The following is a 14,001-nucleotide window of genomic DNA, read 5'->3' on the forward strand; positions in this document are numbered from 1 at the left end:
TATTACCATTCCCCAGTTCCCCCTGGCAATGGTAACGCAGCTTGACGTTGTATTCAGCTGTATCTACCGGCAACACAAAAGCCCAGAGTCCCTTATGTACAAACCTGGGCTTTATGAATAGCAGGTTGAAATTAAGGATTTAGTGATGACATTTGCCTGAGGTCCCTCATTCAGAAAATGACTGGCAAAAGTACAATTATATACAATATATTTTTAATGTCCACTTCAATAGTGCCCAAAACCTGCATCTTTAGTTCCTGCTTAACTACAACACCCAATGCTTTCAGCTATTCTCTTTTTTTATACTTAAAGGGGTGGTTCACCTTTAGGTTAACTTTTAGTATGTTATAGAATGTCCTATTCTTAGCAACTTTGCAATTGGTCTTCATTGTATTTTTTTTTATTTAGTTTTTGAATTATTTGCCTTCCTCTTCTGGCTCTTCCCAGCTTTTCACTGACCCGGGCAGCCAGAAAACTATTCTTTAGTTATATTGTTATTGATACTTTATGTTACTTATCTTCTTATTCAGGCCCTCAACTATTCATCTCAATATCTAATGCAAACCACTGCCTGGTTGCTATGGTAAATGAGACCCTAGCAACCATATATCTATGGCGATGCCATACTAAAGAGGTGCTAAATAAAATGCCAAATAACTGAAAAGCCACAAGAAAAATAAAGACCAATTGCATATTGTCTTAGAATATCAATGTCTATATCATACTAAAACCACATTTTTAAATAGGGCTCAAAAACTATTTTAAATTGGCTGGTTCCAAATGTAACTCTGGGCATATCAGCAAAGCATTAGTATTATTATAGTGTAGAATCTATAATCTCACATAAGGAATTTGTTGCATTTTTTGAAAAAATTGCCCAGGAACAACATTAACTCGCAGTATTTTAGAAGGAATGTTCGCTAAAAGCAGCCCTTGCCTATAACTGTAATTGCATGTTGGCATTTGCCCTTCATGTTGCTTGGATTTTAATGATTTTGGACACATTCAATCACAGAGTCCAACAAAGTAGATCCGCAGGCATTTTTAAAACCCTTTGGGACTACAGATATCAATCCCAGTTGTGGTTCATTAAAACCACCCTATAACGTGCTTTTAGGGATCAGTAACATGAATGGCAGATACGTTTCATCACATATTTATTTCCCATTTTCACCAAGAGTTATCTTGTCCTGTCTGAGATTCTCATTAGGTTTAATAGTTTAGCAAATACAAATAATGAATATTACCTTGGCCCTACTCCCAAAAATAAATGCACATAAAGCTTTTAAGCAAATGTAATTAATGTGAAATGTCTACAAAAATATTATTCTGCAAGCTATTTGTAAGGTAACATTAAAAAAACCAATAGGATTGTTTTGCCATGGGTTTACACTAGCTTAGTTACCATAAGTACAAGGTGTCTTTTTTTTAAAAAGAGAGAAACAAATTAAACAGCCCATCCATGGGCCAATACAAACTTTCAACTCAGCCGACCCAGCAGCTTACTAGCTAGTGTATGGGGCCTCACCAATATGTGGCTGAAATTCTGGTCAGCCAAGGACAACATAGGTATATTGGTGTGGCCTACGTAGGCATGCAGTATGGTGCAATTGTTGGCTTGTGGCACAAAGACTGGAGCAGCTAAAGTTAAAAATTATATTGTTTTATTATTTCGGAGAAAGTGGGAAGCATTTTAAAAATTGAATTATTTCTTTAAAATGGACTCTATGGGAGAGAGCTGTCCTGTAATTTGGAGCTTTGTGGTAACCAGAGGTTTCCAGAGAATGGATCCCGCACCTGTACATGTTCATAGCTATAAGTTTATGGCTTAAAAATCTTATTTTATGATCCTAAGACAACAAGCAGAAGGCTACATTAACTGCCTAAGTCCCTTTGGCTCTAAATTCATTGACCTAGTCTACAGGAATGATGTTCTAAGGCAGCACTTAAGTTGCTGTGTCATTTGAATATCATTTGTGCAAAGTGACTCTCCCTTTCAATTTCCTCCTTAATAACACTATTGTTTTTGTAAAACAGACATTTGCCTTTGTGTGTTTGTGCTATTTTCAGCTCCAATTCTGCAGGGACTGAGAGGCTGGGCAAGGCTGCAGATGTGCATCTGTGAAAGCCTTCTTTCTGCTGGTAGATTATGATTGATGAACCTAGCATTAGGGTAATGTTATCAGGGACTACTTACTGCTTCTGTCCTCCGTGACTTCACTGAGGTCAGGCCATAACCACGTTAGCATTGAACACAAAGCTTTATTAATGTTGCATGAGTAAGTCTGCAGCGGGCATGCTGTTTTCTGTGCAGAATATAAGGCACAACCATGTACTCTGATGCAGATGCTGAATTTCTAAAATATCAACAATATTGTCCCCTAGAAGACAGCAGACACTGCCACACTGCTAAGCTTTAAGAGCAGCCTTTGTTCCACTTACAAAAATATTTCATTTTGGTAATTCAACTTGTTATAAGCAGGAGATGGCTGCACCCACTCTGGGAAACAAATGCCTCAATATTTAAGGGTTTAGAACACATATATAAGTATAACCAAAGCAAGTTCATTTTCAGATATTTTGCAATTTAGATATACAACCGGAAGTTCAACAGCTAAATAATAATTGCAATAAAATAAAAGAGGTGATATAGAATAATGGCACAGGTTTGGGGCTGTGTTTAACTGAAAGTCATGGAAGGACTGAGGGTCCCATGGGCCTCAATAAAATCTTTATGCTATAAGTGCTGTAAAGCAAAATGAAGTATAATCATTTGGTCAGCATTGTGAACAATGTGCAACTCTCCAGATGTTGTTGACCTGCAGTACAACTCCTTATGTCCCACTCACAGATGCAAGCAGCTGCGGCTTACTGAAGGACTACAGGTTGCCCAGCAATATTCTGTACATTAATGCAGACCTGGATATGTGGGAATGCAACAAAGGCCCAAGCCTAGGGCATTAGGGATGGGCAGGATATTAGATAGATTGTTAAATCTCCTGTGCCAATCTCCAGTGCAACAGACCCGAGGAAGAAGAATTGTGCATGCATACATTGGCACGAAAAAGGAGTGGGGGGAAGCAGGGGCTACAAGCAGAGTCAACCTAGAGCACCCACTGTTTAAATCTGGGTCTGCATTTATAAAGCACTCAGGAACAGCAGAACAATAAAGCTTACCATTCTGTTGATCCGAACAAAGTCTTCTGGGTTCTTGGCCCATGGTGGCAGGTCAACATCATTCACTACCACGCTGTCATCTCTGACACCAAAATTATACCCGTTACTGTTGACAAACATCTCTGGCAGGTAGTAGAACTCTGGAATTAACTCCTGTAATTAAACATTTACATGTTTCATCAGAAAATATTTCAGTTACACAAGCTGAAAAGAGCCAGAATAGAAAAGCTGAAAATGTAAAAAAAAAAAAAAAAAAACCGAAATAAACAATAAAGACCAAATAAAAACTTGCGTACAACAACTTAATATATAACATATTGAAATTATTATAAACAACTTTACCACAAATTCCTGAACCCTATAAGCACTGTCTATCCAATCAAAAAGAAACAATAACTTTCAACAGACATTATTAATATTTTATTGCAGAAAATGGAAATTTAATACAAGCTGAATTTCATGGAAAAAAGAAATCTTCTAAGTATAATCAAATGTTCTGTACTGCTTTTAAAATAATCAAGTTACTCTTCACTCTCCCCCATCTCAGCAATCTGTCTCTCTACAAGCAGCTTTATGTCAGAGTCGGTTATTTCTAAACAGCTCTAATACATTGTCTAAGTGTACGCAAAGGTATTTGACCTGTCAATAAAAATCTGACTCCGACTCCTGCATGGAGAGAGAGAGATCACCGAGAGGGGATACTTAAGAGCAATTTGATTATTTCATATTAAATTGATTATTTCATATGAGATATTTTTATATTAAATTATTATATTAATTCTCGCACTAGCTCCCCTTTAAGCTTTAAGAACACACAAACAGACTAAGTCATCTGAAATGTGGGAAACTATAAAGAAATAAATGCTTGGGGTTCATATAACAAGCTCTGATCAAGAGTCTTGCATGTGGTTGGGCCCTAGCAAACATCTATAACTAGTTATTGAGGTGTAAACTGTATTCCTGAAATATAGGTCAGCGGTTTTGTTGAGGGAAACAGCAGTCAAAGACCATGACAGTAACTGGTTTGAGGGGCAGACGTCAGCTCATGGGTCCATACAGTGTCGGACTGAGACGCCAGGGGCCCACCAGAAAACCTTGGATCACAGGCCCACTGTCTTAACTATTATTCCTCCTCTTCTCTTTCTCTTTTCTCTATCCTTCCATCTCTTTATCTCATACAGAAATAGGGAATGACCATGCAATTGTCCAAATAGTTATAAGCAAGAGGGCCTACTGACACCTTAGCCCACAGGGAGTTTTCCTGGTATCCTGGTGGGCCAGTCTGACACTGGGTCCATAAATAGTCCAAAAATTTGCCTATACCTTGGGTATTGTAGGTACAAGACTAAATCCAGGACTCTACCATAGACAGTGTCAAAAACCAACAAAAATTTCAAAATCTGCCCTGTCCTAAGCTGATAAACATTAAAAGGAAAAAAAATCACTGATATTTAACTGTCCCATTTCTATGCAGGATTTCAAAGCCTACGTTTTGGAGGTGAAATTAAAGACTAGAGCTTACTACTATATATTTAGGTAAGTCCTGGTGAGTCTGCATACTTATTGGGGGACTATAAGGTCAAGTCATTAAAATCTGCTATGACCTTCTATCTCCTATATGTGGTATGTGGTCTGTGAGCTGTGTTTCTGTGGTGTCCTGAGACAGTTCCCAATAATGGAGTTTCCATCTCAGTTGATCTGCGATTACACCCAACCCATTCATAAATGACAATAAACAAATAACGGGGTTTATTTGGTTACAATCAGAAACTAAAAGAAATATGTACATCTTCCATCAGGAGCTGAATTGCTTGAAATGTTTTGGATGCATGTATTCATGGGTGTAATAGAGACAAGCAGATATGATCAATATAGGAAACCCAATATTTCTATTGTATAATTAACCTTGGCAGGAGGCACTGGCGTAACTGCCTCGGTTTAGCAAGTCACAGGTGTGATGAATTGCACAATCTCAGTATTATTACTTCTCAGTATTTGCAAACACTTAGGGGCATATGTAACATAGCGTGTAAGCCAGTATCGCCGGTGATGGTGCCCATGATAACAAATAATCAGATCTTTGTTTTCCAACTTGTAAGTGACTGCTCAAATCTGCTGATTGGTCGTTATGGGCAAAATCACCAGTGATGTTCGCTTACACGCTATAATAAATATACTCTTTAATTATGTTTAACCTTTACTATACCTTTCCTGCCACCTATTATCCAGAAGCTAGTAAAATTCAAAATACAACAAAGCTGAAACGTACACACTTGTAGCTTGCAATAGCAGTTGGCAAAGTTTACATGAGCTTGTATGGCATCTAAATTGTGATATTAATCACCTGGTTTGCCAGACTCTCCAGTCACATGTGATTTATGACACTACTTATGTCGCACTATACCCAATGGCATAAAGTACATAAGGGATTGCAGTTGTGGCTTTTGGAAGCACTTTCCGTCACTCGCAGTTTCTCCGCACACTGATTAATCACTTGCCATTTTTGTGAAGATCTCACAAACTGGTGATTTTTTTCAGATGCATTTTTCAAGTCATCTAGCCAGCCTTGAAATTACAGCCATATACCTTCCATATGAATCCTTACCATGTTAAATGCATTGTTTTTGATGTACTGTAACAAATCAAGAATCTGCCCATCTTTCCTGCGCAATTTCTTTTGCAGTGATTGCAATAAGACAAACCTTAATTCAACTCAACTGCCAAGGGACGCAATCTTGGGATATAGAAAATAGAAAGTGAAAAGCAATATTCGTAAAGATAAAATAAGCAAACGCAAACCTGAATCGCAATAACTAGTTGTCAGATAAAATAAACCATGTAGAATGGTCTGCCAATACATAAATGTCCTTGTTTCCCCCCACAAAAAGGCAGCTGTTTTAATATATGGCTCTTTAGTAAAAATTGCTGCTAGCGCATAATAAGATATTGGTCATACAAATAGATGGCAGACCAATTGTTTAACTTGAGAGCCCCATAACAAGGATCTGCTATAATCACTACCTCATTGTACCACTGGTGAGCAAATCTTTCCTTTTGTTATACAGGTGCAGGGACCAACTTCCCTAATGTTCTTAAATATAGTATGCCATATACATATTCTCTATTAAATGGGTTTACATTCACTATAGTTTTCTATATTCTATACTCAGTAAAACATATTGAATTTGGTTATTTGGCCCTATTTGTCGTACCAGCCAGCTGCAGCTAAATGCCACAATCAGCAGCTGGCATCTTTGCCTGCCACTAATCCAAGTCCATGGACACTAAGTCACTCAAGCAAAAAGAGGACTTGAAACCATAACACTGCCTTTGCCTCAAATGTATTGTATGTGCATATACCCACATTATATTAAATACACAAATCTGTCCCATATCTAATTAAGCTGAGCATATGTCTATGAAGATTCTCATTCATCCAGGTCATGATATACAGTATCTAGTAGAATTAAGTCTAAAACAACTGGACTTTTTCTGAGTTTTTCTTGAAAACGTTTCACCACTCATCCGAGTGGCTTCTTCAGTTCAAATGACTGGTAGGGAATTCCCCGGTATTTAAACTCTTGATGGTAGTAGAGTCACAGACATCCAATCACAATGGTTCCATTGAACTTGTTCAGTTAGGTGTTAGCTGAAACTGACAGGTGTAAGAAGGTATGATCCAATCACAATGGTACCAAGATTCTCATTGATGAAGGTGTTAATCCTTCAAAGTACATGACTGGAAGTGTGAACTGTTGTGAACATGCATACCCACTGCCGAGGCAATTGATACAGTGAGGAAACGGCTGAAACAAGACACCACCCTCAGCAGCAGAACAAAGCTGACCCCAGAACAAGTTTGTTCCTTACTGGACCTATGTCTCAATACCACTTACTTGAAGCACAAGGACGTTTTCTATAGACAAAAACATGGCTGTGCCATGGGTTCGCCTGTGTCTCCAATTGTAGCGAACCTTTACATGGAAGAAGTGGAAAAGAAAGCCCTGGACACCTTCAAGGGAACAACACCAAGTCATTGGTTCAGATATGTGGATGACACCTGGGTCAAAATTAAAGAACGCGAGGTTCCAGCCTTCACCAAACACATAAACTCGGTGGACAAAAACATCACGTTCACAAGGGAAGATGTGAAAGACAGCAAACTGGCTTTTTTGGACTATGCTATAGTTATCAAAGAGGGGAGGGACCTGGATATTGAAGTATACAGGAAACCCACCCACACAGATCAGTACTTGCTGTTTGATTCCCACCACCCTTTGGAACATAAACTGGGTGTAATTAGGACTCTACATCATCGGGCTGAAACTGTGGCATCCAATGCAGAGGCCAAGGAGAAAGAATATAAACATCTAAAAGGAGCTCTGAAAACTTGTGGGTACCCAGACTGGGCCTTCATCAAAACCAAATCAAAGACCAACAGAAAGACCAGACCTACAAACAGAAGGGAGGAACACAGCAGGCGAAACAACATAGTCATTCCATATGTTGCTGGAACATCAGAAAAACTTAGGAGAATTTTCAACAAACATCGCATTCCTGTGTTTTTCAAACCCAGCAACACCCTGAGACAGAAGCTGGTGCACCCGAAAGACCCAACACCCAAGCACATGAAAAGTAATGTGGTCTATGCTGTCCAGTGTAGTGAAGAGTGCTCAGACTTATACATTGGGGAGACAAAACAACCTCTCTGTAAGAGAATGGCCCAACATAGGCGGGCAAACTCCTCAGGACAAGACTCAGCGGTCTATCTACACCTCAAAGAAAAAGGTCACTCTTTTGAGGACAGTAACGTGCATATTTTGGACCGAGAGGACAGATGGTTTGAAAGAGGTGTGAAAGAGGCCATTTATGCCAACCTGGAAAAAAACCATCCCTGAACAGAGGAGGGGGCCTGAGACACCGCTTGTCACCAACATACAATGGCGCGTTGACATCCTTACCCCGGCAGTTTCACAACAGTTCACACTTCCAGTCATGTACTTTGAAGGATTAACACCTTCATCAATGAGAATCTTGGTACCATTGTGATTGGATCATACCTTCTTACACCTGTCAGTTTCAGCTAACACCTAACTGAACAAGTTCAATGGAACCATTGTGATTGGATGTCTGTGACTCTACTACCATCAAGAGTTTAAATACCGGGGAATTCCCTACCAGTCATTTGAACTGAAGAAGCCACTCGGATGAGTGGTGAAACATTTTCAAGAAAAACTCAGAAAAAGTCCAGTTGTTTTAGACTTAATTCTACTAGATACTGTATAAGCTGAGCATAGATCATCCATCCATCTATCTATCTATCTATCTATCATCTATCTATCCATCTATCCATCTATCCATCTATCTATCTATCTATCTATCTATCTATCTATCTATCTATCTATCTATCCATCTATCTTAGCTGTCTGGCACTGTCTGTCTCTATCTCTTTGTGTCTTTCTTTCTCTATATTAATGTCTCTCTCTTTCTACTGGATATAGTGTTTGTTAGTACATGTATAAATATAGGCATCCACATGGTATTATATAGCAAGTAGGGATGCACCGAACCTAGTTTTTTGGGTTCGGCTGAACCCCCGAATCTATCGTAAGGGATTCGGCTGAATACTGAACCAAATATGGATATGGAAGGGTTAAATGTCAGCACGCGGCGGAAAATTTTCCACATCTGTGTTCACGCGCCAACATTTAACTCTTCCAAAACCTAATTAGCACATGCTAATTAGGATTCGAGATTCGGTTCGGCCAAGACTGTGGATTCGGCCGAATCAGAACCCTGCAGAAAAAGGCCGAATACCAAACCAAATCCTGGATTCGATGCATCCCTAATAGCAAGGTTAATTCCTTCTGCACACAGAACATGAACAATACATCTCTGCTATGCTTCACACCCCAGAAGTTATAAAATGCAAAGAAATGACATTTACTGAATTATAGACAAAATACCTCTCTAAAGTAATCTGGTACCCCAGTCCCTACATACTGTAGCAGTCATGGGGCAGAATAAGCAACAGTGATGAAATCAAAACATTCCACATCTATAAATGTGATCCCAACCTGACTTTGCAGTTTTATAAGCGCTCCAGTACAGTTAATGGCTCAGTAGCCAGGGTAGGAGACATCCTGAAGCACATTTCTAATTTACAGACTTCTGACAGGCCCAAGCTGTTGAGAAATTAGAGAGACTTCTAGAAACGTCTCGGAGTGATAAAAGGCAACTATTAACACTATCAAAACTGTATACCTCCTGAATCAAACCTGACATTTCATTTTAATACATTTTGATACAAAAGCCTACTGTTTTTATGGGCACCCTGTGAAATGAAATCCTTTGGAAGCATTTTTCATTCTCCGAGCAATTTATCATGAAGGTTTTATAGCTGCCATATTTCTCTTCTTCAAAAGTTGATCCCTTGGCATCTATTAACTTTGAATGAGCCTTACTATGGGTCAGTAAGTCAGTGCTGGTCATCTCCATTAACTGTATTAATTTACACTATGTCACCTTAATGACATCTTGTCACAACTAACCTTTCAAACAACAACAAATTACATCCAGAAAGTAATATAACAATTTTGAAAGGCTCTGGGCCACAGTAGTATTCATCAGTCGTTTCTTTAAATGTAATTTGCTACAGAAAATGCTGGAAGGGGGGTAGGGGCAGCAAAGCCAGTTTAGTGACCGACCACATTAAGGTCATTTCCGGGTGACTTCCTTTCAGAGAAGTCGTTCCACAAGCAATTCTTCTTCTCCATCTTGTTCTCATTAGTGATAAAAAGAGGTACATATAAAAGTAACTGAATGTTTCATATCTTTCTTCTCAGAGATTAACTGCCTGTATTTATGGGTTAGTTGGGTTAGGACCAACCCAAATGCCATTAGGAAACAGGCCACCTTTTACACGTTTTGCACAAAGCATAGGAGAAAAAAGTTTGTATTTTAATAATTTTGATTTAGAAATTCAAGCAATACACAATAATATAGGCAGCAAATGCCGTGTAAGGACTTTGTTGCCACTAATCTGGTTCTGTATATAGAGCCATAGAATGTGCTGGCTAGCCCTGCTGCCTGTATAATGATCATCATGGTGGCCTGCAGCATATAAAGGATGTCCATGGAAGCCACCGCCAAAACTGGGTGGGGGGGATGGGGGCAGATCCTAAGGGACAGGGAGATTATCTGAACCTCGAGGCGTGTAGAGCAGCCCTATGCTGAAGCTACATCATTAATAGCATATTTTTTTATATAGCCCTACTTACCCTTTGTTCATCCTGTTAGGTTTATAAAGACACACAGAATGTTGGTATCATTTGGCCATGCACTTAGGTAGGCAAGACTGAAAGTTCTATCAAACTAAGCAGCCCAAGACTAAACACCTATAGAGGAGACCAATAGATGAAAATACCCTAAAATCTTAATATTAAGATTATTGTTTCTGATACATGTGTTTTCAGATACTGCGACACTTAAACCATCCCCCACCCCAATAACTGCTAATTATTATACAGAAACTTTAATCCATCTGCATTTTCATTTACTTGTTTCAGGTACAAAGCAAAAAGAAATAACATTTCTGGTGGAGTAATTTAATTAGTGCAGGTATGGGACCTGTTATCCAGAATGCTCAGGACCCAGGGTTTTCTGGATCTTTACATAATTTGGATCTCCAGAACTTAAGTCTGCTAAAAATCATTTAAATATTGAATAAACCCTATAGGCTTGTTTTGCCCCCAATAAGGGGTAATTATATCTTAGTTGGGATCAAGTACAGGTACTGTTTTATTATTACAGAGAAAAAGGAAATCATTTTTAAAAATTAGAATTATGTACTTATAATGGAGTCTATGGGAGATGGCCTTTCTGTACTTCGGAACTTTCTGGATAATGGGTTTCTGCATAAGGGATCCCATACCTGTAGTATAATTGGTGGTATATTTAGTAGACACTGGTCTGCCCCCTACCCCGTTATCCTAATTATTAACCTGCCTTGGTCCAAGGTACTATTGTAGGGAGTGCTGCGATGGCAACTAGTTTCTGGTCCCTGCGATTCTCACTGTTGTCGTAGGAGCAAAATGGCAGATGGTGTTTCCCACAATAGTACCACTGCAGTTTTCAGTGAAGAGGAACACTGGCCCTGATTGTGAAGTTATAATTTCAGCGATTCAGCATTTTCAGGGACAGGGAGGGTGACAGAGAATTTTGTGGCAAATCAGCTGAGTTTAATGGAGGTTTAAACAACTGAAATGAGTGAGCAGTATCTGCAATGAAGCTAAGGAAACTAAAGAAGAGGACAATATTCGTTAGGCCTTAATACTACAGTTCTGTAGACAATGGGAGTAACAATGGTACAGCAGTTCCACAAAGCCTGTAACCCATTTCAAACAATATTAGAAAACTACAAAGGCCCATCAAAGCTCCCATCTAATGCAGGTAAGCCAGATAAGATAAATAACAAATGGGCTGCCTGTCGTTAGAGGTTATAATTGTGTATTATTCAAGCTGCTCAATTTGAAAAAGAGGCAATAAATGCAACTCTTCATTTGCTTTGTATTTGCGGGATTAATCTAACGTGTGTTGCTGCATAGTACCCCCGGGCACCTGCAAGGAAAAGCTCCAGCTAAAGAGAAAGGCTTACATTTTAAATGGATTTTGTCATTAATGCTTTATTAATGGCCCCAGGCTATTCAAACTCAGTGCTGGGTGAGCTGTAACAATATGACACTTTAAGGTCAAATCCAATTCCTGCTGCGTTTTATGGAGTAGACCAAATATTGAGTTAACAGCAGGAAAGCAAAATTTATAGGGCCCTTCCCCGTCACACAAACATTTGAACTAAATTAAAGTCGAATTTTCTACTCTAAGCACAGCGCATTTACTGCTGAGCATCAAGCAACATCAGTGCTTTTTCACATGTGCATTAGGTATTGTTCAGGCTTTCCGAATTGGGACCAATAAACCGGTGGGGCACATTACTCTAATGACTCAGAAGCAACATTGCTATAGGTTGTTTGCCCTGTAAAACATCCACACATGTCATTTACCTATTACACAGGAACATAAAATGACAACACAAAATAAATACATCAAACCAGTGGCTTGGATATGCTAATCTGCTACTCTGATCAATTATTTAATAATAATTTAAATTATGTAATAATACGTTTTTGTGGCTACATTCAACAATTAAAATATTATGATCTACTCTAGTTTTAAAGCTGAACATCTGTCAGAGACTCACTATAACAAATACAGGGCTTTGTACCATAAAGCCATTTAGTTGTCCATGTGGCGATACTCAGGATAATGTTACCTGTGGGAGCTAAAGGCATATGAGCCAGTGTCCACTAAAAGGGAATATCTACATTCTGGGAAATTGTAGGCAACAAGCAAATGTTTCCACAACACCCAGTGCTTCTTCCAATGACATAACTTGCTCCAGCGAGCAAATGCCCACAAGCTAGACACAGCTGCTATATTTGTCCCAATGAAAGGTTTGTTAGGGACCATAGTTACAGCAAGATTATGAGTAAGTACCTTAATGTGTTACTATTCAAATACAGCTCCAGTGCCCTGTTTGGGACAGATTCTTAAAATTATGAAACCTGCCTAAAGTATTTCCAGCACAATACTGCACTTAAACACACTACTGCACTTAAAAAAAAAAATACACAAGTTATCATGTGTGCAGAATACCTCATCAGCGGCTGCCAAACTGTGTAGCTGGACTTGCTATTGCACATCTTGAAGACCAATAAAGCAGAATTTAGGCAAGTGCTTAGTGGCAACTTTAATTTTTATTTTAGGGCTAAGGTAGGCAGACTTACAACCATAACATAATGTAAATGAGACCTTGTTTCAATCTAAGGGAGCTGCACCAAATGTCAGAATGCAGCAAGATCTCAAAACCAAAAGGTCTGAAAACTACTGCTCTACATATTTACATAGTAAAGTTGGGTTGAAAAAAGACCAAAGTCCATCTAGTTCAACCTGTCCAAATGAACCCAAGTGCACAAACTCTTGCAGACCTATTTAATAATATAACAGTAATTATACTAATTGTAGATTTTTATATCACAACAGCCTTTGATTAGGGGATGAGTGCAAAATCTGCAAAACACATTGAATCATTCAATGGCTGTTTTTTTGCAGCGTTTTTAAGGCAAAATACAATGAGCCAATGTTTTTTCTCAAGTTTATTCTCATGCCAAATGCATTGAAGTCAGTGGGCATTTTTCTCATTCCAAGGTGTGCAGATCTCTCTGGTGATATATTTACTTACTACACAGCTGAGAACTTTCTAGCTCCTGTGCACCCACAGACTTGGTATGGTAGCCAATGTGCTCTAGTACTTGAGACAGGAACCAGGCACAGACAGACAGACAGACAGACACATTATTACAATAGTTGCACTGCTTCAGTGGTGTGATCCCATGTAAAGGAGGATATCCAGTATGGAGAATGAGCACAGGCTTGGCCCACAAGGAGATTATAAACACACAAAGCTATATATCAGCTATATATCAGCTATATATTCTTACTGTCTTTTCATAATGATCTCTTAATAACTACAATAAGGGAAGAGTTTTATTTGTTAACAAATTCAGATTCGTTTTTTCTTGCTTACCTTTACATCTGATGTGTCTCTTTGGCTGTTTCTCCACGATCTTGCAACCGAGGAAAACGTCCTATCTGAATGGTCAAATTTACTGTCGTTGGCATTGAGGAAAAATGTAGTGAAAGGCTCCTGCAAAATAAGCACAGATATGTTTCATTCCTCCTCTTAGCACTTCAGACTTAAAATGA

The 14,001-nt window shown here is 38.8% G+C and overlaps 1 protein-coding gene across 8 annotated transcripts in view; it reads right to left on the bottom strand.

Annotated features, from left to right (window-relative positions):
- The window catches only part of nbea (neurobeachin), a 355,187-nt gene that overhangs the window by 30,235 nt on the left and 310,951 nt on the right, over positions 1-14,001 (bottom strand). For all 8 annotated transcript variants that reach the window (XM_012957925.3, XM_002934020.5, XM_012957924.3 and 5 more), the window contains 2 exons: positions 13,823-13,942; positions 3,178-3,330 (listed from right to left, as the gene is read on the bottom strand). In XM_012957925.3, coding sequence (XP_012813379.1) covers positions 3,178-3,330; positions 13,823-13,942 — 273 coding nt within the window. The remainder of the gene's footprint in view (positions 1-3,177; positions 3,331-13,822; positions 13,943-14,001) is intronic.

The sequence above is a fragment of the Xenopus tropicalis genome, chromosome 2 (genome assembly GCF_000004195.4).
Source record: "Xenopus tropicalis strain Nigerian chromosome 2, UCB_Xtro_10.0, whole genome shotgun sequence".
Classification (NCBI taxonomy): Eukaryota; Metazoa; Chordata; class Amphibia; order Anura; family Pipidae; genus Xenopus; species Xenopus tropicalis.